This window comes from Arvicola amphibius, chromosome 7, assembly GCF_903992535.2.
Source record: "Arvicola amphibius chromosome 7, mArvAmp1.2, whole genome shotgun sequence".
NCBI classification, from domain to species: domain Eukaryota; kingdom Metazoa; phylum Chordata; class Mammalia; order Rodentia; family Cricetidae; genus Arvicola; species Arvicola amphibius.
The window spans coordinates 60,600,760-60,627,567 of record NC_052053.1 but is presented as its reverse complement, the minus strand read 5'-3'; the positions used below and the strand labels follow the sequence as shown (position 1 = coordinate 60,627,567).

Here is a 26,808-nt window from a genome sequence, read left to right as displayed (position 1 = left end):
GCACTTGGGAACCTGAGGTCAGAGACTCACTTGGGCTCAGGAGATTTACACCACAGTGCAGTGGGACAGAACAGCACAGCGATGATGCCTCCAGAGGAGAGCAGTCACTGTCAGATGCTTCCAACGTCTCCATTATTAGCACTGCTCACCTTCTTGGCTGAGATCTTCCCAACTCACAGCATAGTGAGTGTGCACCAAATGACATCCAGACATTGTGGACCATAAACCTTCATTACTGTCAGAGGGACACACGTCTACATTCTGGGACCCTCCAAATACACAATGGACAAATGTTCCTGGTTACAGCCAGGCTAGGAGGTCCAAATCCCTGTGTAGGCTCTGTGGATATGCCACATGAGTGAAAATCCTCAGTCTCAGCTAGGCATCCTCCAAACCCACACCTATGACACTGAGATCTACCAGGTGAAAGAAAAACCGTTAAACAAAAACAAAAAATCAGATTTCCATATGGTCTCCACCAGTACCACGGAGAGGAGGGCTCTCTCCCCACCAGCAGGCACGAAGACCATGGCTCTCTCTTAGTCATCTCTAATACCACTCAGCAGGGCTTGGGGATGGAGCCATTGGATGCCAGCTCGCTAGTTTAGACTTCCTACCCAGCCTTTCTGGGCTGGTAGTGGTGGGGAACTGCTGCTTCTTGGGTGCTTGGAGACAGTGTAGACCCTTGTAAGTTGCCTGTTTTTCAAGGGGTGCCCACTTCTAGGCCCCCTGGCTAGAATACATTCGGGTTTTTGTAGAGGTCAATGGTGGGTGCCCAGTGACATTTCTAGGCTGCTGATATATTAGTTCCTAATTCTTGACTATTTCACACAATATTAAAACCCAAGGAACTTACTTCGATATTGTTTCCTGGATTCTGAGGTTCTTGGCCAATCTGCTCTCTCTCTCTCTCTCTCTCTCTCTCTCTCTCTCTCTCTCTCTCTCTCTCTCTCCCCCTCTCTCTCTCTCTCTCTCTCTGTGTGTGTGTAATGGTCAGAATCATCTTAGTTGTATTTAACATGAGGACTAGTAAAGAAATCACACACAAACCTTTCTAGAAGCATAAATTTCTAGCTAAATTATTGAACAATTCTATTACTCTAAATAATAATGTAAAATCACATAAGCTGCTCAGTAAATTTCACAGATTGTTGACTAGTGTACAGCTGTGGAAAGGAAAAAGGAAAGCAGAGATAGAATTACAGCAACACCCAACTACTACAGTTGCACCGTGTGTTGGAGTCTTTGGACAAAACCAGAAGCAAAGGGAGGAACACAGACCCGTGCCAGTATCTGTGCCCGCCTTCCTGAGCATTGCATAGGACACTCGTTTGGAGGTACCTTGAGGAGGATTAATGTTCACATTATTTTGACAATGATCGCTTTTTTAAAGACAGAATTGCTGTGCCACTCTGTCTAGTGGCAAACGCTGATCTCAGGCTCCCAAATACTAACATAAAGGCTATGCGGTGAGAATGAAGCCAAACTTCTGTAAATGTTACCTGCCCAAAAGAATAAGTAACTTTTAAAATAAGCAATATTTACAAAACAAACAAATAAGATACATGAAAATCCTTAAATGACTAAAAACGAAACCGGTATAAATTAGATGACATGACAGAGGAACAGCAAAAGAATAGTTCAGAATTTGTACTGGTTAGTTTTATGTCAATTAGACACAAGTTAGAATCATTTTGGAAGAGAGAGCCTCCACTAAGAAAATGCCCCAATCAGATTGACAAGCCCGTGGTGCATCTTCCTGATTGATGTGGGAGGACTTAGCTCACTGCAATGGTGCCACCCCTGGGCTGGAAATCCCGGGAACTGTAAGCGAACAGCTGAGCAGATCATGAGAAGCAAACCAGTAAGCAACCTTCCTCCGTGGCCTCTGCACAGTTCGGCCTGCCTTGAGTTCCTCCTATAACTTCCTTCAGTAATGGACTGTGATACAGAACTAAAGCTGAAACAAACCCTTTTTCATGATTTGCACAATGGAATGTTCTTCAGCTGTTTGGAAAATGAATTTTTTTTACATTTATTTATTATGTATACAATATTCTGTCTGTGTTTATGCCTTCAGGCCAGAAGAGGGCACCAGACCTCATTACAGAAGGCTGTGAGTCACCATGTGGTTGCTGGGAATTGAACTCAGGACCTTTGGCAGAGAAGGCAATGCTCTTAACCTCTGAGTCATCTCTCCAGCCCTGGAAAATGAAATTTACAGGCAAACAGAACTAGAAACAATTATCACGAGTGAAGTAACCCCAAACTCAAAAAGATAGTATTTCATGGTTTTTCTTATATGTGGATGTTAGCTTTTAAGCGTTAGACATATATATTTCAATCAAAATAACCACAGAGACTAGGTAGCTAGTAAGTACCAGTAGGGAAGGGGGCATCTTCCATGAAAGTGAAGACAGAACTCAGTGTCATAAAGGGGAAACAATCATACAAGGATTAAGTGGGGAGAGGTCGGGGATGCGGGTTATAGGAGTGGCACAGGGAGACCAGTTAACACTAAAAGCCTTTTGAAAAGCCATATGGAAATCTGCTGCCATAGAAACTTCCTACTGTATACACATTATGAAAGGAATTTAAGTGGGTCCCCAAACAATGAAAAAGACATGCCCAAATGTATGTCCACATGCATGCAGTGCCCATGGAGGGCAGAAAAGAGCATCAGATCTCTTTGGACCAAAGTGCAGATGTTGGTCCAAAAACTCAGGTTCTGAGTTGCTATGTGGATGATGAGAATCAAACCTTATTCTCTGGAAGAACAACCAGTGCTCATAACCAGCCGGGCCAGTTCTTCAGACCAAATGATTATCTTTAAGCAAAATATATGATAAATATCTTTAAGCACAATATACTGCATAAATAAAAGCAATCCAGACACACCTTTAAGAAAGAAAAGGGGCTGGGGAGATGGTTCAGTGGTAAGAACGCTGGCTGTTTTCCCAGAGGCTCTAAGTCCTCCACAAGGTCATCAGGTGGGCTGAACTGCTGGCTCCCAGGACAGCCCACATACTGAATGAATGTCTTCTCAGTGGCTCTAGGGATGAGCCTGGGATAACTGTTACTACACTCCTCCTACTTTTTCATAAATTATACAGAAACGTCCTAAAGAGCCATTGATCGTGGTGCTGTCTTGTTTACACTAGCTGCACTTTCCAAAATCACTAGACTTCAGAAGGGTCAATCAGGTTTGCTAACTGCAACCTTATGAAGTTGGCATACTGCACCCCCAGGTTTCAAAGATTGATTTCAACAATACATACACGAGAGTGAATATCCTTACATTCCGTATTTTTTTGACGTAAACTAAAATTTTCTCCTTTTTAAAACTCAGGTTTCTGGTTTTGCAAATCATATATAAACTTCGTTATCCTAGAGCTGGTCACACCAGCATGCTCAAAGGAATAGGGACTGAAATCAGTTAAAATCTGAAAACTTCACCCAATTTCCTGAAGTTCAAAATATAAAATTATTAGTAGTTATAAATAACAGAAACTATGTGACAATATGCATGCTGTAAATGACGCAATGACGGCCGAGAACTAATGTTTCAGCAGACCAAAGTTAACCCAGGAAAGTTAATATAAAGCACACAAGTGAGAAGCAGCTCAGTAGGTGTGAACACAGGAAACCCCTTGCTGATATTCACAAGAAGCTGATCTAGGCTGAGCCCTGAACTGACAACTCAGCTCTGGTCCCTGATCTTCCGCGGGGAGCTAGGAGAATTGAAGAGACTGGTTAGCGTCTCTGGGTCCTGCAAAGGTCTGCCTGAGTAGCCTGCACCCTCGCCGAGATCTACAAAGGTCTGCCTGGGTAGCCTGCACCATGGCCGAGATCTACGCCCTGTTCTAGCTCTGAAGCGGTAGAGTCCCAGGAGTGAAAGGACGAAGAATGCACAGCATTACCGTGTCAGCACAGTCAGACGGGTCATAAGCGCTCTCTTGAAAAACTTTACAGCATTCCATAAACTCTTCCCTCATCGCGTGGATTTGCGCATTTAGGATTGCTCCCTTGGTGCCACCAAATTCCAGTCTTTCCAGTTTTTCAAATTTTCGTATGGTAACAAACATGTCCTTTGTGAAAAACAGTGAAGATCTTTCATCATCTTCAGCAACAAAGGAGATTTTTAAAATTCCAAACCATACATTTTCAAACATTCAGAATCAATGGGCACTTGCAACACAACGAAGAATGCTACCGAATTCACTGAACAGAGCAAATGCTCAGCTTTAAAACCACACTTCATTTTAAATTACCAACAGGTGCCTCACAGTGGAGACAGCGCATGCGCACTGTGTATACATGAGCCTGAGTGCAATCCTAACAGTAATGCAGACAGCCGCTGCGATGATACCCATCATTCCTAGCCTCCGCGCCTATGCCGGGATGATACCCAGCATCCCTAGCCTCTGCGCCTACGCTTTGCAGTGGTCCGGCGTTATGACGAGACTGTCAGGTGACTGTCTACAGGGCAGAGGCAAATCGCCCCTAGATGTTGGAGAGATTTTAGTGGCATTCAGGCTGACCAACAATAAGAATTTTCACATATATCTCTGATTTTGAATGAAACTCAGCAAATCTTACATAAAAGATAAAATGCAAAATCTGCAGAAAGCTCTCCAACTTGAAAAGAAGGCATGGCCATCGGTTCTAAATAAGGCACGGCTATCGGTTCTAAAGAAGGCACTGCCATTGGTAACTGTTTAAAAATGAATACAAAGTAGGGTGTGATGGTACATTCCTGTCAAATCTGAAGAAAGAGCAGGAGGATAGAGTTCAAGACTAGTTTGAGCCACATAACAGGGTCCTGTCTCAGCAGAGCCAAGGGTGCATGTCAGGGTAAGGGACTTCCCAGGCGTACATGCAAGGCCGAGTGTGATCTCCAGTGCCACAGAAAAGAAGGAAGGAGAGAAGGAGGAGAAAGGGAAGGAATTTTCAAAAGCCCCAAACCTAAACCTTTCACAGCCTCCCTTATTCCCTTCCCCATCTTCACATGACAAAGCCTCTTAACCTCACCCCCATGTGCCTAGATAAATGAATACCTCTATTCTTGTCAGCCGGTCGAGAAACTGGTTAAATCTGCCAAACACCAAGTGAGACTGGAAATCCCAGGGTCTCCACTCCACATTTCCAGTGAAGTCGTTTGTCAGTCCTTTTCTAGACTTGAAAAAATAATTTCGGAAAGTCCTTAAGATATTGATGGCCACCTGCACCTTTTCCAGTGCGTCTTCAATTTCTCCCTTCAAAAGATCTTCAGGTGACAGGTATGTTCTTGCCTAGGATTTAATTAAAAGGAACCATGATCAAAAATATATTTTTTCATTGTAACCATCTGAGTTAAGCATTTTAAGTGACAGTTTCTAGAACTGAGCCAACAACGCTGTTGAAACAAGCACAAACTCTAGAAATACAGATGCTTGGGCTTTGGTGACATCTTTCATGTGAGAACGGTGTGAGGAGAGCCTGCTGCTTCCAGACAGACATGTGCTAAGTCTCACATGCATGGAAATAAGGGCTTTGGACAGTTATTCTACCAACGAATATTCTGGACAATCAGATTTTCACATTAAAATAATGCACGAGCCAGCAGAACCGTCCATCAGAACACAGGTTTTCAGAGGGGAGCCACTCCACGGGCGTCATGGGGTCACTGGCAAAGGTAAAAACAGCTAGTTATGTGACATCAGTCTCTGGAAGTCCTTTCCCATCAGCACCCTTTTTTGCTGGGAAGAGTAGGCAGCACCATAGGACACATGATCGACTGAGCTACACCACATGAACTTGAACTTGGTTTTAAAATGCAGGTGGGAGAGAGTCAAGAGAAATAGTTCAAACTAGTTACTCTTCAGAGGTTAAAGAGGAAACAAACCCAGAGGAAGAGAAATAAAGATGGAGACAACACAAATTTTCCATGATACAAATTAGACCGCCAAAGCAGCCATACAGAAAACACTAGAATGAACACCTGGAACAGAAGAAAGAATAAGCATGGCCAAGTGGCTTCAAGAGGAAAACAAATGATATCATGAAAACTGGTATACAAACACAAATGCAATAAAATTGGCTTCAGTCAACACACTTCTCCATAACAACTTCAGGTTTCCATGGTGCCAACTCCCCAACCAAAGACAAACTAACAGGATTCACCTTCTTGTTCTCTACAAGAAACCCACTCCACCATCGAGAACGACACTGCATTAGAGTGAACGGATTTAAGAAAAGATTCCAGGAAAGTTGAAGGGGACCATTGAGGGGTGGGGCTAGAAAGAGTTTAAAGGAGAGGTAGAGCATAGAAGTGTGAAAGAGAAAAGTGGGTCCTGGGAGGATTAGAGGATTAAGCAGGGAGAGAGGTAGGAGGGTAAAACAGAGGTGAGTAAGAGGAGAGATAAAAACATTAAGAATTTTTAAGTCATATGGAAAATGACTTTTTATACGCTTTCTAAAATAAATTGTTTTTAAAAATAGTTCAATTGTAACTACCCTGTCTGGAGGAATAATGGGAATAATGGTGCTCCTAGAAACCATAGACTAGAGAAGAGAAAGCCCAGTCCAAAGTGTGGGATGGACGTTGCTGGTCAAGGGGGTCCTCCAAAATCCCCAGAAAAATAAAGCTATGCCATTGCACTTGGTTGCCCACCAGACCTTGATGGTAAGACACTATTGCTGAAGATACTTTGGTCTCCTGGATTTGGAAAAATCAAGCTGGTAATGAACTAGAAGCCTCTTCGCCAATGGCCAACTTTAATATTAGCACAAGGTAGTCAGGCTGCATACCAACAGCCACACAGAGCTCGAACCTTGGGAACTACATTAAAGACATTCACAATAAGAAATGCCCATTGGTGCCAGAGTGGCACAGTGCCTTGGGGGAACCAATGGCTATCTGATCACACTTAAGCCTATTCAGCTGGAGGGAGCTCATTCCTGGTGCGGTAAATTTGACCTCTTGACCTGTGGCTACAGATGATATAGACCTTACAGAAGAAACTCTTAACCTTCTGATAAACTGGTGGTATATAGTGTCAAATAGCTTGATAAACACTTATCCTCACATTAATGCCGTAGTCACCCCTTATCAGAAGCTTCTTTCTACAGCAGAAAGAACTTAATATGAAAAACTAGGAAAAAACAGAAGTGCAAAGGATCATCTCATAAACCCTTAGGGAGTGGCAATTAGGAGGTGTGGAAGGAAGTTCATCACTGTGGGAGTAAGCTTTGATGTTTCCTACGCTCAAGATACTGCCCAGTGTCACAGTTCACTTCCAGTTGCCTTTTGATCAAGATGAAGCCAGTACCACATCTGCCTGCAAGACACCATGCTCCACACCATGATGATAATGGACTAAACCTCTGAAACTGTAAGCCAGTCACCCCGGTTAAATGTTTTCCTTTATAAGAGTCATCGTGATCATGGTGTCTCTTCACAGCAAAAGAAATCATAACTAAGACTACACACACACACACACACACACACACACACACACACACGCAAACGCACACCCACACCCACACACCACAACATTACATCACATTCCTCCCCACAAGACTCATGGAGCATCATTAGAGAAGGGACAGAAAGATTCTAAAAGTCAGAGTTTGTGAAGGACAGCTGAAAAACAGCATCTCCTGGACATGACGGGCTGCTGAGCTCAGGAACTCTCAACAACTTTGGATGCTACACAACACCTGTAAAAGACAGTTTATGTTTTCAAGAGCAAATCTAATGGGAGCTCACCAAGGCCAGCTGGACTGGGGCTGAGGAAGCATGTGATCAAACTGGACTCTCTGAACGTGGCTGGCAAGGAGGGCTGTCTGAGAAGCCAAAGACAATGGCACTGGGTTTTGATCCTACTGCATGTACTGGCTTTGTGGGAACCTAGTCTGTTTGGATGCTCACCTTCCTAGACTTGGATGGATGGGGGAGAACCTTGGACTTCCCACAGGGCATGGAATCCTGACTGCTCTTTGGACTGGAGAGGGAGGGGAAGGGGGGATAGGGAGAGGAGGAGGGAAATGGAAGGAGGGGAGGAGGTGAAAATTTGTAATAATAATAATAATAATAAGGAAAAAATAAAAATAAAATTTAAAAGATCAGTTTAGTCAATATCCCAGCATGGATGGGGAGGTCCACAAGGCTCCATCTTTTGTTAAGAAACTGCAGACAGGGGATGGCTACTGGGAAGAGAAAGTAAGCTTTCATGGGGGTGGGACTACTGGTAGGTTGCCCATACAGCAGTGGACAGTCCTACATACATGTGCATGCCGACAACACTAATGGACTCAGCAGAGTTTGTATATGCATGGCATGAAGGTTTCAGGTGGATGTGGGATGTGGAGAGAGGGACCTGGAGGAGTTGAGAGGGCAGAGTGAGGAGTTTTCAAAACAAAGTATATTCATGTATATAGTAATTAAAAACTGTCATTTTGTGACTCTTAGAAAGTTGCCGCACACCTCAAAGGGGAATGGAATGAAAACCACCACAGTGTTCTACACAATATATGTGTTTCTCTCATGAAGATGTATGGCTTCCCCATCCCCATCAACGCAGAAGCTCCACATGCAACATAGGCTTCATGCCATTTGCAAAGCAATACAGAAACCATTTTTGTGTTTATCTTTAAATCCTACTGATTACAATTCCACAAGTTCTAGCTGCTGTTTCCTACCTACACTTTTATTTCCCACTCAGGTATACAGTTAAGGGCTCCATGAAGTCTGCTAACACTTCACAGGTAACTATGAAGATTCTTTTCGTGGTGTGAGTTTCAAAACAGTTGTTTTTTGCTGTGGTGTATGGTGCACTTCATATATCTTCTGCAAGCATTCTGTAATATTTTGGAAGCTGAAGAGTCTATGCTGATAATTCAGTTGCCTTCCTGTTACAGCCGCCTCCTCACCCATACATATGAAGTGGTTAGCCATGCCCGCATTCATTCCTATGCCTCAAACTGGCTCTCACAGAGCTCCGTCCGTCACAGCTGTCTATACCTCCTGAGGCAAGTCATTGGTCCTTGACATCCCAGACAACAACACTCAGTCTGTCTCCTTGCACTGAGCAGCAAGGATGTCAGGGAGACACATGCTCAGGATCAAGCGAGGAGCTGCTCATTACTCTGGTGTCATCGGTTAAGTGGTCTCATTGGTCAGCTCTCTCACCTGCAAATCATTAGAAGCCTTTTAAACTAAAACACAGGCAGTTTTGCACATCTACAGGTTCTTTATTCAAAACCATGGATCACATGCATTTTAAAACACCACCTGAGCATACAGGGGCTCTTTGTTATCACCCTTGTGGAGCAATGCATTAGGGCAAGTATTCACATCTCATTTGCATCACACTAGGGGCACTGCAAGTACAGCAGTGTGGAGGTGACTGAAAGCATGTGGGATGCCAAGCATAGAGTCCATGCAAATACTACATCTTTATATTGGGTTTGCTAGCTATAGTAGATCCTATAATGTTAGTATCCATACTCTTTGGTTATGTTTTTAATTGAAAAGCACAGTATAGAGCCAGTGAGATGGCTCAGCAGGTAAAGGCACTGCTGCTAAACCTGATGAGCTGAGCTCAGCCCATAGACCCACATGGTGGAAGGAGAGAGTCAACACCTATAACTTATTTTTTGACTTCCACATGGACATGTGGCAGGGGCATCAACACACATATACATACGCACAAATAAATAAATAAATAAATAAATAAATAAATAAATAAATAAATGGAATCTTAAAGTATTAAGTCTGGGCATGGTAGTAGATGCCTTTAATCCCAGCACTCAGGAAACAGAGGTGGGTGGATTTCTATGAGTTCCAGGCAAAAAGGGTTACACAGTAAGACCCTGTGTTGCTTTCTTTTTTTTTTAAAAGTCCTGGCAGGGTATTGTATGCCTTGTGATCCCAGCACTCAAGAAGCAGAAACAGGAGGACCATGAGCTCAAGGATTTCCTGAGTTACTTAAAGTGTTCTATACCAGCTTGTGTATAGCTAGAGTCTACATGAAAAAAAAGGAAAAAGTCAGAGCGAGAGCGCACGCGCAAGAGAGAGAGAGAGAGAGAGAGAGAGAGAGAGAGAGAGAGAGAGAGAGAGAGGAGAAGAAAAGAAAGTTAGCTCCTGGAAGTGGAGCTTCCTGAGTAAAACAATGGCCTCAGAAGCATGAAGACCTACGTTTGACCCCCAACACCCCCAGAGAAGCTGGGTGTGGTCTGGCATGTGTACGTGTATAACCATAGTGCAGGACAGTCAGAGAGATGTATCCCCAGAGTTCCTGAATATCCCACCTAGCAAAGAGTGGCTACCAGGATCAGTGAGGGGTCCTGTCTCAAAGAATAATGTCGTAAGTGATTCAGGAAGACTCCAGATATCAACATGTGCATGCATACGCACATGTGTGTTCCCATGCACGTGCAAACACGCACATCACCACACACACACACACACACACACACACACACACACACACACACTTTTTCTATTTTAAAAGATCCTGACAATAAAACAACAGGGCAAAGAGGGGGAGTTTGATCTTTAGAGGATCCAGTATCAGAGTTGGCTCACTGGTGATTTTAGATTCCTAACATGTTAGGGCAAGCTTACTAACTACAAAGTTAATATGCTACTTGGAGAATCATGGAAATCAGGTCATTGAAACCTTTGGACAGAAACAAGAACTAAGGAATAGGAGATGCTGCAACATTTCTTCAGAAGCCTGGCAGCTCTGGCTGCTGACACAGACTGGGAACCAAGATAATAGCTTGCCTAGCTTCAAGGTAACCAGGACTATCTCATAAGCCATAGATGCCAGAGCTTTATAGTAAAATGGTTTTGCTAATTTTCAAACTGAGAAAAGGGTTCTTCCAAAGAGGTCAGGGAGGAGTGCTAGCTAAATGGACAACAGCTGCTTCTGGCTCACATGGAGATGCAAGACAGAGTTTGGCTCTCAAAGGACAGGAACAGACTAACACCAGAGGAGATGCTGCTAAAACATAGCAAGGCACTGACTCATTGCTCTCTGTCCACCACCAGTAACCACAGCCTGTCAGTCCACAGCTGGTGATAGAACAAGGATTAGACTCTTGTTGCCCTTCTGTTAAATCCCAGGCACCATGCTAGCCCTTCTGATTCTCATGATGCCAGTAACTGGAGGAACTGAGGCTCAGAGAAGTGGGCAGCTTCCTTTAAGTGGGTGGGTTACAGGTCCAGCTGGTGTGAGCCAAAGTCCTCCCGTATATTGCTGCATCTCTAAGCAGATGGGTGGGAAGAGGGCAGAGAGGGGAAACTAAGAAGTCAATGACACTCTAGAACAAGTTGCATACCAGGTATTTATATTATGATTCATAACAGCAGCAAGATTACAGTTATGAAGTAGTAACAAAATAATTTCATGGTTGGAGGTCACCAAATGAGGAACTGATCAAGGGTGCAGTGTCAGGAAGTCTGAGATCCACCCACTGCTCTAGGAGGTCTAAAGTCCACACATCATGGAGTCCGGTGTCATCCCTAACCTTGAAGACTCTACACTTGATGTGGGAGAGTCTTCTGTTTGAATTGATTTCATTGGCTAATAAAGAAACTGCCTGGCCCATTTGATAGACTGCCCCTTAGGTGGGTGGAGTAGACAGAACAGGAAAAGGAAGTGAGGTAGAAGGATCAGTAAGATGCCACACCTCTCCTAAGTTAGGCAGACTGCTGTGCCTCTCCTCAGAGAGATGCCAGATGCAATGAAGCTCCTGCCCAAGATGGACGTACGCTAGAATCTTTCCTGGTAAGACACCGCTCGTGGTGTTACACAGATTATTATATATGGGTTAGTCAAGATGTGAGTAAGAGGCTGAAACTAATGAGCCAGGCAGTGTTTAAAAGAATACAGTTTCTGTCGAATTATTTCGGGGCATAAGCTAGACAGGCGGCTGGGAGCCGGGCAGGAATGCAACCCGCAGCTCCTCACTACAGAATACACTGACTCAGAGGTTTGAGCAGGTAACTAAGGTTTAACAGCATTGAAGAGTAGGTCCAGCTGGGTGTATCAGCACTTCCTTCCCGGGAGTAGATCAGGGTCGGGAGTTTAAGGTCATCCTCATCTGCACAGCAAGTTCAAGGTCAGCCTGGGCTATATGCTACTGCTTTTTCTCTCTCTGTTTTCCAGACCTAACAGGATTGTGGCTTTATAAGGAGAAACCAGCTACCTACAACACAAAGAGTTTCCTTGCTAGACTTGACCCTGGCCTTCCCCTGGTCACAGAGTATGCACTTTACTGTGTTGCCTGTCACCTTGGGTTATTTAGGTATGGCAGTCCCAGACACCAGAGAGCACTTCCAGCTAAGAATCACTGGACCACATGATGTCCAAGACTCTCTCAGCAATTGTTAGGTCTTGTTCTCGGGCATTTGTGGAGACAAGGATGAAAGTTCACACATAAAGATGCTAGGTGGTGGGGCTGGGGATGGATGATCGTTTTCAAAAGACAGTTTCCAAGCTGGGCAGGGAATAAACAAACAAGCAACTTTAAAAACAGTGAATCACCCCGCACTCGGGAGGCAGAGGCAGGCGGATCTCTGAGTTCGAGGCCAGCCTGGTCTACAAGAGCTAGTTCCAGGACAGGCTCTAGAAACTACAGGGAAACCCTGTCTCGAAAAACAAACAAACAAAACAAAAAAAAAAAAACAAAAAAAACAAAAAAAAACCACAGTGAATCACAATTCTTTCTATATAATCACATTTCAAAGAAAACTGAAATTTTCTTACTTTCTCAAATCAGCCAACACTCCTATGAAAACTAGGAGAAACTACAAAGTCCATGGACCTTTTGCTGGAATCTACCTTAAATTTGTTTAATCTCTTTGCCTCTTAAATTTGTTTAAATAAACAAAACTCAGAAACAGTTTGTTCTTTGACTCAGACCTATTTCAAGAATGGCCTGAATACCATAAAATGAAAACTCACCTGGATGTCACAAGCCTAGTCTGAAAGTGGGAGTAAAATGGCATTCTCCTTGTCCACTGGACTTGCCCATTATTGGGTTTATTCATTATTATCGGACTAATTAAGGCAATGATTCTTATTGTCCTTAACTGTTATTGCTTCATACATACCTGGTCAATGAAGAGGTTACAGAACTCTTGCAGTAAAACTATAACTCGAGCAGGGGTATTATAAAACTTGGAATGACTCCAGATAAGGCAGATGGTGTGGAACAACGGGGCAATTAGGATTTGTGTCTGTGGGAATTCCGCCTCCTGGAGACCTTGAATGTGCCTTTTTAGAGGTCTTAGGTGAAGTTCCACATCACGAGCTTCGAGAAGAGCTGAAAAGAGGAAGTACCATTCATATCACATAGTGTCCTTTTTTTAAAAAAAAATTGAAAACCCCTTACAAGTCCAAGACAACTGTCCATAGACAGTTATAAAAGCTGTCAAAAAAAAAAAAAAGCTGTCGACTTTCCCATTTTGTTATCTACCCTACGGCCTACACATGAGCAGTCTGAGGGCTAGAGACTGTCCTTCTGTAACTCAGCCTTCCTGCGGGGCACTGATCTAGTTACTCACAGACCATAAGTAATTGTGGCTAAAGACCCACAGGGAAGGGAACCTCCAAATCTAAAGAGAAAACCTCGTGGGGACGAAGCATCTGGTGCGGTTGTTACCTCACAGCTGGGATGCCAAGCTTCTCCAGAATGCTCAGGACAGGCACAATGCACCACAGTGCACCACTTCCTCTCAGTTTCTCCAAGTAATTGGTGTAACAAATAGGGGCCCTTCTACTATGCTGTTTACTAATATCTGATTAAAGTTATTAGGCATGGTGATAGAGCAGTTTGGAACCAGGTATAAGGTGTGATAATACAATACTGTGACTGATCTAAATGTCACCAAACTCACACTATATGAAGACTAATTTTATAGGAACTTGCTGCAGGAGCTCCTTCAGCTTTAAGATACCAGCCCCTTTGGGTGTGGTCTCTTATACTATAATTGGCAAGGTAGTGTGTGCTCTCCCTTGCTTCCAGCTGCTGGATTAAGTTCCTGTTTCCCATTTGTGCAGAGAAATGTGATCTAGGACTAAATCTATACCTAAATAAATAACCCTTTATTATATACAAACTCTGAGTTAATGTGGGATTATAACTTCCATTTTCATCTGGTGCCCAGTGTGGGGCATGAACCCATGACCCTGAGATTAAGAGACTTGTGTTCTACTCACTGAGCTACCCAGGCTGAAGATGGATGCCCCAATGGTACAGAAGAACTTTGCATTACTGTCCAGGCAGAAAGATGTCTCTGTCAATGCTAGAGTTTTGGAAGTTGTGTACAATGAACTTATTGTTTACTTAGGTAATATTATATCCTTTTGGAGTCTTTGATAGAATTGAAAAATAGATAGTTATAGTTTTTCTTAGTTATGATTAAATATACAGTAGATATAAATATTGTAATTGTAATTCTTGCTTGATACCTGTTTTGTTGTATGCAATGTTACTATGTTAAAGTTAAAACCTTCCTTTTTATTTAGACAGAAAAGGGGAGGTGATGTGGGATTGCCCTCTGCATGCTGTGAATATGTTTTATTGCCATTCATTAGTAAAGAAGCTGCATTTGGCCAATGGCTTAACAGAATATAGCCAGGCTGGAGAAGATAGAGAGAGAGAATAGGCAGAGTCAGGAAGAAGCCATGGAGGCACCAGAGGAGAAAGACACAAGCTGCCAGGCTGCCAGTCAGAACCTTGCTGGTAAGCCACAGCAATGTGGCGGTACACAGATTAATAGATAGAAATGGGTTAATTTAAGATATAAGAGCTAGCCAATAAGAAAATAGAGCTAATAGGTCAAGCAGTGATTTAATTAATACAGTTTCTGTGGGATTATTTTGTGGTCTGGGAAGCTGGGAACAAACAAGCAGCCTCCAACTACAGGAACTTTTATTGAAATAAAAACCATGTTAAGCACCTAAGAGTAAGGAAAGTTTCTCACTTTGATCCTAACACTGTCTCTCACCCAAAGTGGATTGTGGGTTGTGTCTAAAGGCAAAGAGCAAGCTAAGCTTCATGACTCGGTGCTGTTCCCAAGGATTCATGTCAAAGACAAGTCACTGACACCCATAGCTGGACTTGGTAAGTCCAGCCTTCAGCCAGTAATAAAACCTTGAGAAGAAAGAAGGCTATGAACCATTTCCTATTGGAAACGCACATGCCTGAGTGTCCTTCAGTTGGTGTATATCTACCATGTTAATTTAGAAATTAAATAACCACACCACAGTTAAGTGCCCTTCGCCTGTGCTAAGCAAGCCTGCTGATTTCAGTCTGAGATATGTCTTCAATGTGAGTTTTCTACCTCTAGGTCACGTGGGTTTGAGACACTGAAAAGTTTTTTCTCTAAATCTGCGGGTTGTGTACTCTCGATGTTCTGAAGATCCCTAGGACTCATTCCTATAGCTATGTTCACATGAAATATTTATCTTATATTAATGGAAGAAAAATGTCATTTGCTTCTACTTATTGAGGGTAAGCCTGCAACCTGCTCAGTGCTTGCTGCTATTGAGTCTGAGAGCTCCATCCAGGGTTCTCAGAGGAGAGCTGGCCTCCAGGAGACATTTTGGTGATGTCTAGGGGACACTTATGTTTATCACGATTGGGAAGGTAACAGTGGGTGCAGTGAAGTGTGCTATTGACAGACTGATAGCTGTATGACCTGTCAGAACAAAGACTCATCTAGTTTAAACCATGACTAAAGTGAGAAGCACTGCCCTGTATTGCATAGCAAGTCCGCAATGGGGGTATGGAAAGTACGATTTGACCACTGAGAAACTAGCAACTTCCATAAGCTGAGAGCTGGGAATCCAGATCTAATGAGACACTAACCACCATCCCCATCTTTTCAAATACAATTACTGGAAGCAAATGTAAAAATAGACATTTCAAAGTGAATTTTAATTACTTCCAAATGGCACACAGGAGAATAAAAGTGTTCTAATGTTGGAAACAAGCAAAATGCAAAAACAGTTATTTTCTTGGCTTTTATTGTAAGATATATCCTTCAGTGCCATATATACCTGTAGTTGCTTAAACGGTGACAAAAAGTAAACAAGTCAGGAAACTGGGGAGGACTGCCATCTTTGGAAGAGACTAAAGGAGAGTATTGAGGACAATCAGGAGGAAATAATTTTAGCAAAACACCTTCTTACAATTTTCTCTGTTCTATGGATCTAATCTTTACCAAAACATTGATGGTGACTGGGTACTTGTCAGCCAAGAAATCAGAAATCAACCCATGGAAGATTCTGAATGGTGAATACCTAGACTATGCACACATAGCCCATGTCCTGTCTGGAAACCTCTACCAAGGGCTTTCACAGACACTAGCTAAGGAGGGAAGGCCTTGCCTCTCCTATACACCTTCCAGCTAAACCTTCTCCCTAAGGTTAAGTACATAGCAGATGAACTAAAGAGGGTTTGGGACCACTGGAAAATTAAGTAGAGAGATGGAGACAAAACTGCCTTTGGAAGAACCAAGTGTTGCTCTGAGTGGCAGGCAGACTTCAAGGCTGAGTAGGCAAATGGGGGGGTAAGAGTGAGGACAATGGGAGATGGCTATACTGATGCCAGGGCCAGGGGTGAGGATATGGGGTCTTACCATTTTCCACAGTGGTGAAGATACCATTCAGAGCAGGAAAATAACTGCTTTGCCTTGTTGTCAGTATCTTAACCATCTTGAGGACAATAGGAGCCTGAAGCTAAAGTGATGAAAATACTTGAATAAATAGACAAACAAGATTACTAAATAAATTGACTCTCTAATTAAACATTTACATTATATACCACTCACACAATATGCACAGTGCTTTTTATTACATTTATTTCTTATTTTGGGTGTGTATAAATAGGCATGTGTGGAGGTCAGAGGTCAACTTGCTGATGTCACCTCTCTTGGGGCACTGGCATCAAACTCAGAACATCAGGCTTGGCACCAAGTACCTATAACTTCTAAGCCATCTTACTGGTGATAGGAACAGGATTTGAGACTCAGGGGAATATTGGTTTCAAGATGAAAATAAGTTTAAATAAATTTTTTTCAAAAATTTGTATTTTATTTTGTATTTAGTTTTTCCAAAAAGTAGGTTTACATATTATACATATAAATTGTTAATGATCACCAATTAAGAGAAACAAGAATGAAAAGAATAGTTTTTATAATATTATAGTCAGTCAGTTGACAGGAAGCACCTAGCAAAGAAATCAAAGTTAATTTTTCCACAGCCAAGCAAAATCCCACTCCTCCACAAAGCAAATGAACCATAATAATTGTGCTTGTTACTTGTGTGTCTACTTGACACAGTCTAGAGCAGCTTCCCAAACTTCCTAATGCTGTGACCCTTTAATACAGCTCCCCTGCTGTGGTGACCCTCAACTATAGAGTTATTTTCAACACCACTTCGTAACTCTCATTTTGCTACTGTTATGAGTCGCAATGTAAATATCTGATGTAGTATAGCTGATATGTGACCCCTGTCATGACCACAGGCTGAGGACCACTGATCTCGAGTCACTTGGGAAGATGCCTCCATAAGATCTGCCTGTAGGCAGGTCTGTAATGCCTTTTCTAAATTAGTGATTGGTAGGGGAGCGCCTAGCTCACTGTAGGTGGGCCATCCCTGGGCTGGTGGTCCTGAGACTGTGCAAACTGTGGAGAGCAAGCCAATCAGTAGCGGCCTTTCTTAGCCTCTGCATCAGCTTCTGCCTACAGGTCTCTGCCTTGAGTGTCTGCCATGACATCCCCAGAGGCAGTACAAACTCTAAGATAAAATAAACCCTTTTCTCCCCGAAGCTGTTGTTAGTTATGGTTTTATGACGATTCAAATACAAACTAAGGCAGCAATTAAACCTTGCCACTTCTAGTGCCCCCCCCCCCCGCCATCGAGTTGCTCTGTCTCCTGTTATTTCCAATGCTGTCAGATGCTACCAAAACATCCTTATAAAGGCAACCAGTTACCATCCTCATTAACTTGAAAAATGCATTTTCTGTAGACAGCACCGTGGAGTAAGAAAAGTGCGGTCTCCTCAATCATACAAAGGCTAATAGACTTTTAAAATGGCCAAGCAATGCTGCCCATCCCAGAGTTGACTCTGCTCATTTGGATGTAGAAACAATCCCAGCAGGGTCTACTCACTTGATGGTATATGCATTTCAAGTTATCAAGCCTCACAGCCCAGAAGTCCAACTCTGTCTCAGGGGTCGGGTGGAGGCCACTCAGCAGAGGCTGTGCTGAATCCTTTTCTATAATTTCTTGGATCTGATGTGACCATTTAATGACTACAGATTCAATGGCATGGAGTATTCTCCTCTCATCTGATTGTGGCCTATAAAATATATATGATTAATAAAAGCATCCAACAGTGACTTTATTCAAATAAAGACAGGATATGGTACTAATAGTTTTTATGCATCTACAATCTAGTTTTCTCAATATAAATCCTTCAAAATCCATTATTTTCATGCTCCTGGTTTGAGCCTAACATCATTGTATTATTCTGTGTATAGTACATCTCCAAAGCTAAGACAATGATCAGGTTCAGAGAAAAAGTGTCAACGGATGCTCAACCGCAAATGCGACATCACTATCTCTCCTCTCACTGCAGGGGAGAAGGCAGAGAGGCTGCAAGAGCCAGAGGCTGGAGGGGCAGGGATCAGAGAGACTTGATGGGACCAGTGCACGCAAGAGCACACAGCAGCTGTGGATGACTGTGCAGGTCCTGCACAGGCCAAATCAGGCAACGTTCCTGCATGGGGTGGGGAGGAGCTCACAAGCTCCCACCCCAAACTGAGGTCTAGGTTTTCAAGGGTGTGGCTCCTTGGTAGGTGGACAGTGCTCCCATGGGTGACCCTAACCGCATGAGCATATATTGGCAGCATATCTGGACTTGGTGGGTAACTTTAAAAAAAAAAAAAAAGAATCTAGAACCAGAAGTCGGTGGGGGACAGGAAAATAAAGAAGTTAGTGGGAATAATAGAGGGGGTGTGATGAAAATATGTTGTGTGATATTCTCAAGGAATAAAATTACTATATTTAAAAACTGATAAATGAGTCAGAGAGATTTCTTAGTGGTTGAGAATGCCTGCAGCTCCACCAGAGGACTTGAGTTTGGTTCCTGGCACCCACATCAGATGGTTCTTAACCACCTGTAACTTCAGGCACCATACCTATACACAGGTATACACAATTGCACAATATACCTAATCAAAAATAAAATAATAACTAGTAATAAAATTGATAAAGAATTACCACATTCTTAAACATCTTTTCCCCAGAGGAATATTTCTAAGATTATGGATATTGCTAGTTTTCCTTGGAAAGTAACTAGTAGGCTGGAGTGTGCCTCAGGTGGCACAGCTGGCCCGGGTGCACAAATCCCAGGCATGGTGGCTGATGCCTGTAATCCCAACATGTGGATGTGGATGCAGGAGGAACTGAAGTTAAAGGCTACCCTTGGCTACATACTGAGTTGGAGGTAACCTGGACTACACAAGACTCCATTTCAAAAACAAACAAACAAACAAAATATGTTACTTAAGTGACATGTTTTAAAGTAACTCTATTTTGCTAATAGTTTAAGATGTGTGATATTCTGTGGGGAGTCAAGCCATTCATTTTAATACACTGCATAGAATTGAATACACTGTTACATACCTGGTCACTGAGTAGTGCTGGTCCAGATCAATATTTTCTGCAATAGTGGGAATTGGTAGAAGAGTTCTTTTTGACATTTTGCCCCTAAAAACATGCATCTTATTTTTCATGACTTCTATGTGATATTCCATATCTTGTGAAATAAAACATGACCAGGATTTGTGATTGTTCTTATTAGAAAGAATGGGGACTAATATCTAGAGAAAGAGCAATGTTTTAAAAAGCAGTTAATCAGTGGACAGTGAGTACTTTCAAAGACTTTTTTGTTGTACAAGTTCTCCTGTCAACAAAACCACTCAACTCCACAAATAATCTTAAAACTACAGGGAGTGGACCAAGTCATTGTCCCATTGACGCTGATTCACTGAGCTGTTGTCTCAGTTAGGGTCACTATTGCTGTGATGAAGCACCATGACCAGGGTAACCTGGGGGAGGACAGGGCTGTGTGGCTCACACTTCCTTAGCACTGTTCAGCATCTAAGGAAGATAAGGCAGGAATTCAAACGGGGAAGGAATCTGGAGGCAGGAGCTGATGCAGAGGTACTGCTTTCTGGATACTCATCATGGCATGCTAAACCTGCTTTCCTATAGAATGCAAGACCACCAATCCAGGGATGGCACCACCCACAGTAGGCTGTGCCCTTCTTCATCAAAAACCAGTTAAGAAAATGTTCCACAGCCTGATGGATGTTATGGAGGCATTTTCTTAATTGGAGGTTCCTTCCTCTCAGATAACCCTAGCTTATGTCAACTTGGCATACAATTAGCCAGCACACTTTCCCAAATACTTGTCTACTAATATGGAGGTAACTATAACGTCAGAAGGAAAAGGCTGAGGAAGATCAGAAGTTCAACTTTAGGGCTGGAGAGATGGCTCAGTGGTTAAGAGCATTGCCTGCTCTTCCAAAGATCCTGAGTTTAATTCCTGGCAACCACATGGTGGCTCACAACCATCTGTAATGAGGTCTGGTGCCCTCTTCTGGCCTGCAGACATACACACAGACAGAATATTGTATACATAACATATAAATAAATAAATATAAAAAAGAAGTTCAACTTTAGCTTGAAATGTCAACTACACAGTCAGGAGACAAGGAAGGCATGTGGCTCTCTCTTTGGATCAAAGAATAGATCTGGCTGGAGAGAGCTGAGGATTCCTAGCACACTTCTGTGAACTAGTGCATGTGTGCACTTAGCCATGCCAACCCTTGGGGTGTTTGCCCTCCAGATCTATACCTTCTGGCTCGTTCACAGTCTTGTCTGAAAGGGAATGAAAATTACACCACAGTTGTGACGTCCTTGCTTTTTTTCCCTGCCCAGTGTTTATTTCAGACTCTTCCCAACATTGAACTCAACCTGTGTTTAGATTAAAAACTAAAAAAATAAAAAAACACAAAATGCATGAAAGCAAAGGGAAGATATTTGAGAAGTAGGAAGCAGCGAGGGAAATGTGTTAATGGAGGGTGAGTATGACCAGAATGTATTATATACATATACTATTGGGACATTTTTTAATATCTCAATAAAACCCCATAAACTATAAGTAATGTATTTTAATAAAAACTAACCTCAAAACTCGGGATGTACTATGGGACAATGGTCTTGTACCCTGTAAAAAAATTTGTCACTTGTATTGATTTAATAACACACTGATTGACTGGTAGCCAGGCAGGAAGTAAAGGCAGGGTGACCAGAATAAGAGAATTCCAGGAAGAGGAAAGGTTCAGTCTGTAGTTGTCACCCAGATGCAGAGGAAGTAAGATGAGGATGCCTCACTAATAAAAGGTACCAAGCCATGTGGCTAATGCAGATAAGAATTATGGGTTAATTTTAGATGTAGGAGTTAGTTAATAAGAAGCCTGAGCTAATAGGCCAACTAGTTTATAATTAAAGCAGGCCTCTTTGTGTTTCTTTGGGACTGAATGGCTATGGGATGGAAGGACAGAAACTTGTCAACAGGGATGGCTTATGCCTTCTATGGATATATACATCTACATTCAAAGCATATTGTAAAAACTATGGGGGTCTTGGTGTGAGACCAATTCAGAGAAATATTGGGAGAGTTTCAAGATTATCTATTGCCTTTTGCCTAGCACAGCTCATAGAGTTAAACCTCACCAAGACCCAGCTGGTGCTGCCAGCCCTCATCTAAAGGCATAAAACTTAAATCATAGGTTGTTTCCAACTCTGCTGAGTCTTACAGAAGACTCTGTGCAGTGAAAATTCCTTGACTACCTGCTTCATGCCACAAACCGCTCCAAGTAGTAAGCACAGAAAACCTTCCCTACAATTGGCCATAACAAAGGGTGGGAAGATCAAAGCATAGCACTTGAGCCAGAGGCAGAGACTTGGGCAGCCTGAAGATTCCAGGAAGACAAGTGTCACCAGTCCCAGTGCTGAAGACCAAGCCCTTAACACCACCAGACTCAACCTACAGTGCAGCGTGAAGTGAATGCATGAGCAATTGCTAACTTCATTACCGCTTTCCATTCTCTGACGTAAATGAAACTCCATTTAGTTAATACACTTTACCAGGGATTTGAAAAAAAAAAAGAAAGAAACAGATGATATTAGTTTTCCAAAATGTAAGCTCATCTCTACCCTGAATGCAACACCTTAAACCTCTAGCCAACTGGCGGAGCCTAGTCAGCTCGAGTTGGCAGAGAAATGTTTCCAGCATTTGGAAAAGGGTCAGGGCAGAGTGAAAGGGAGGAATGGGCTGACAAGTCAAGCTTATATATACATATACAGATGGGGTTGAGAAACAAGCTAACGGGATCACTCTGCACCCAAGGCCAAGGAAAGCTAAGGCCTCTACATGCCCTGCTTTTGAAGTAGCAGAGATGGCTCAACTAATGGCAAGTGTTTGGAGGTAAAGAGAAGACAGACCAGTACCTCATCTAGGAAGGTAGTTACGTGTGTGAGCAGTGACCAAGATAGCTCTCCAAATAAAACCGTGTGGGAGAAATCTCCTTCTTCCACACTTTGAGTCATCTTCTTGGCAAGATAAACCAGGTTGTGTTTCACACCTCTTGGAATCTGGAACAAAAGCAAAATAATTAGTTCAAGTTCGCTACAGTCTCTTTAATAGCAAGCAGGATTGGCTGTACCCGACTTGTAGACATTGCCAACAGAAGTAAAACCCTGGCATCTTGCCTATGTTTACAAACAAGGTTGGTCTGTTGCTCTTCTATGTCCTGGAAAAGGGAATTCTCTTCTTTTTAAAAATGTCTCCTTCAGAGACACGTCCATTCCAGCAGATCGGCATACACTCACTGTAAGAACCTCATAAACAAAACCAAACATGAGAACATTTCAAACTTTAGTAGATTGATGGGGGGGGTGGTTATAATGTTCTCTTGCTTGGAAATAAGCCAACTGAGAAAACGACAAGACACAAGGGGGTAATTTGTATTTCTGTCATCAAGGCAAAGAATGGAAATGTTTATTCAAGACAGTTTAACACTGCTATAACTGGGGAGTGACTTTGGGCAACTATTCGACTGTGCTATGAGCTTAATAAGGGTTTTTGACTTGTATGACAAACTTTTTACAGTTATAATTAGGAGAATACCAGAAAAAAGATATGCAGAACTTATAAAGTCATAATGCAATCCTGCTACATACTATACTCTTCAAACTTATCCTAATGAAAACATCTGGGATGATGTTACCACTTACAACAGGAACTCCAGATGTAACACTGCTGAAAGATAAGCCACTGGGGAAGGGCTCCCAATTCAGAAAGGAAGAAAGGAAAAGAAAACAGGAAAGAAAGACAATGCCTGTTAATCACCACGCCTGTGCAGATTACAGGCTGTTCCTTCCCTGCCTTTCCTTTTGTATGTTATTGCATCATGGAACTGAAATCAGTTTTAAAGAAAACCACATTAGAGAATTATTCAATTGGACACAGTTTTAAGAATTGTATTTATTTGTAACTTTTCAGAACACACTTTTTGTACAAACCATACGGGGGTTACTTTACTTGAAAAGCAAGAATTTGCAGTTGGAGAGGGCGGAGATGGCTCAGTTGCTAAGATGTTCCTTTCCCTGCACTCACATGGTAATAGTTGACCGTCATTTGTAACTCCAGTTCCCCCCTCCGGGAAACCCACCCCTCTTATGACATCCATGGGGCTCACACACACACACACACACACACACACGTCGTGCACAAACATACATGCAGGCAAAGAACTCAAACACAGAAAAATAAAATAAATGTATCTTTTTTTAAAAAAGGAATTTACATGTTAATTACCAAGATAATGCTCCTTGAAATTAGTAATAATTTAATTTATGCAACAAAGATGTTTATTTTGTGTTTTAAACGACAGCAGCCAGTCTTGTTTGACCGTTGTTGTTGTTGATTTCTTGGTTTATGTTTTTGTTTGAGGATTTATTTATTTGTTTGTTGTTTTGACAGAGTCTCATGGTGTAACCCTGGATGTTCTGGAACTTGCTATGTAGAGCAGACTGGCCTCCCACAAACTCACAGAGATCCTCCTGCCTTTGTTTCCCTAGTGCCAAGATTAACAGTATGCGCCAAAGCGCGGCTTGCCTGTTGGTTTGTTATAGTTTTAGAACTCGATTCTTTCTTTCTGGGACAAAACGTAGTTAGCAGACACAGGGACAAAATACTCAAGCTATAAGGACTTTGCCAGAAACTTTGTTGTATTCGTTTAAAAAGGATATGACTCTGGAGTTCCCACCCACACAGAAGTTATTTGATCCAAAAGCACGCCTAGATCTGTACACAGGCATCATAGGCTATGCTAGGTGTTTCGCTTTGTCTTGCTTTGTTTATAACATCATTTTATATAACCAATTCTACCGGCAGGCATCCCTTCCAAAAAACTAACTTATAGCCTCTTACTTGGATCAGATATGATGCATATGAGCACCTGGATTTCTGAGGAGTCCCAGAGGCTAGAGGTTAACTTTAAACCCAGAAGCAGGTGCCTCTCTTCTCACCTCGGGGGAAGCCAGGAGCCGCCCAGCGTCTGCTACACAGAACAGCAGGCTGGCAGGACCAGTGCTCTCCAGAAAGTCTCCGAGGGCCTGCCGGTGGTCCTCGCTCTCCAAGAACTGTCTCCATGTCTCCTCCTGGAACGCCAGCGTCTGGCGCAAGCGGCCGCCCAGGAAGCGCACCCGAGGGTCCAGGGCGAAGCGCCGCGCTCTTAGTGCAGCCGCTGCCTCCTCATCTTCTTCGTCCTCCTGCTCCGAGGGGCTAAGACGCAGCACAGTCCCTTCCTCCTGGGCTGCCATCTCCTACCTGCGAGGGGAGTTTTGGCGAGGATTTTTAGAGTTGTGCACCACGGAGGCACCCCCAGTCCTCTGCGATTCCCCCGAGCTGGCACCTGTAGCAGTGTGCCCAGTGTTAGACTCGCAGAAGTGGTGGCCAGGACTGCGCCGCGTCCCGTTGCCCGGGAGATGGCGGCCCCGCCCCACCCCAAGGGTGGGGGCGGAGCGAGAGTCCCGGACCGCCCAGCAAGTCCCTGGCGGGAGCAAGGAAATCAAGCCTGGAAACCCAGGATTTCTCTGCTTTTGCCTCCTGTATACTTTGAGGGCTCCCAGAAATGTCCCAGGACTGGTTAGCTGCTCTCGACTTAGCAGTACTGTCTTGAGCAGATATTCCTGCTAAATTCGCTACCCTGGTTAGTTCGTCTAACCCCTAGAAAGAGGGGGCTAAGGGTTCAATGTTTAACAATGGACAAAGTAGTTAGGTAGAGAAAAATGCTGCAACCCTGTTTCGTCGCCAGCTTTGAGTTTCCTGGCGGACATTGTACCAGTAATAAAACAACTCTCCATTTAAGTTGTCAGATTTTAAGGTCTAGACATCACAAGTCCCGAGGCCCATCTTCAGACTCCGAAAGAGACTGCAAAGCGCTCTTTGTAAAGGCCAAAATGCCCGTAAGCCGGCTAACGTTAGTGAGCGCAGGGTGAGGGGAGGAATTTTGTAGCTCAGAGATGGAACACTGGCCAAGTATGCCAGAGCTGACTTCCATCCCCAGAGCCACAAGCCTTATTTTGTCATTCACGGAGATTCTCATTAGAAAAGTAGTAAGAATCTTGAGAGGGAGGAGGTTCTTTGAACTAAACAGTTTTCACAAATTTCTTTTTATGATTCATTTAAAATTAAACACTTCAAACTACCCCCAGTACCACCCCCCAGGAGCTGCCAAAGGAGTACTGCCCTTGATAATCCAAGCATATTAGTAAAATTTAAGGTGCACATAGTAAGACTTAAAATTTTTGTTTTGTTTTGGGGATATTGCCTCTCAGAGCCATCAATAAGTTTCTCTGGTAATAATATAAAATTCTTTCATTTGAATACGTTTTTGGAAAATCTTCATAAATCTGCCTTGTGGTTTACAGGGTTTTTGTGAGTGTGCAGATGCCAGCTGTGGGAGACTAACAGTGAGTTCATATTCTCTCGGCTTTATATCCCAGGTGCACACTCCTGTCAATCCTGGTTCCAAAGAGACCAAAATTCTGAACGTGACAGTTCAACTAAATTAAGGAGATGACTTACTGGGTCAGAGTACTAGCCCTGTAAATCTGACTACCCAAACTGTATCCCTAGGACGCATAGAAAGCCCAATTTAGTGGTGTGTAGCTGTAATCCCGTACTTCTCAAATGAGATAGGAAGCAGAAACAGGAGAAAGCCTGGAATCTCACAGGCTGGCCAGCCTGCAGTACACAGACCAGCAGCTAAAACAAGAGGGTCCTGGTTCAGCAAGGTGGGAGGTAAGATTAACTCCCTGAGTGGTCCCCTGACCTGTAGTGCTTGCTATACACATCAGACACACGTGATCACTTAATACATTTATTAAAACAAAAAAAACAAATTAAATTGTAAGTTAATAAACTATTCTCAATTATGGCAGAAAATTTTTTGAATAAAAATACTAATATGAAAGTAAGATTTTCAAGTATTTAAAATCTAACAAAATAGTGAAGGAATATATAGCAAAGAATTGGACTCAATAGTGAGGAGCCGGAAGAGTGGGGCTGCCCTGGAGGGAGCCTGCGGGTTGGATGCAGTATTCACTAAGGGCAATGCAGCTTTAACTTGTAATTGGAGTTTTCTGTTTGTTGTTTTGTTTTGTT

At 42.9% G+C, this 26,808-nt stretch overlaps 1 protein-coding gene across 1 annotated transcript in view; it reads right to left on the bottom strand.

The window, feature by feature from the left end:
- The window catches only part of Dnah11 (dynein axonemal heavy chain 11), a 317,751-nt gene extending 292,789 nt beyond the window's left edge, over positions 1-24,962 (bottom strand). Inside the window, exons 1-8 of the mRNA XM_038336393.1 lie at positions 24,669-24,962; positions 22,587-22,730; positions 19,692-19,888; positions 18,174-18,363; positions 16,640-16,739; positions 13,106-13,317; positions 5,058-5,291; positions 3,921-4,088 (exon numbers count right to left, since the gene is read on the bottom strand). Coding sequence (XP_038192321.1) covers positions 3,921-4,088; positions 5,058-5,291; positions 13,106-13,317; positions 16,640-16,739; positions 18,174-18,363; positions 19,692-19,888; positions 22,587-22,730; positions 24,669-24,962 — 1,539 coding nt within the window. The remainder of the gene's footprint in view (positions 1-3,920; positions 4,089-5,057; positions 5,292-13,105; positions 13,318-16,639; positions 16,740-18,173; positions 18,364-19,691; positions 19,889-22,586; positions 22,731-24,668) is intronic.
- Positions 24,963-26,808: the final 1,846 nt, after the last annotated feature.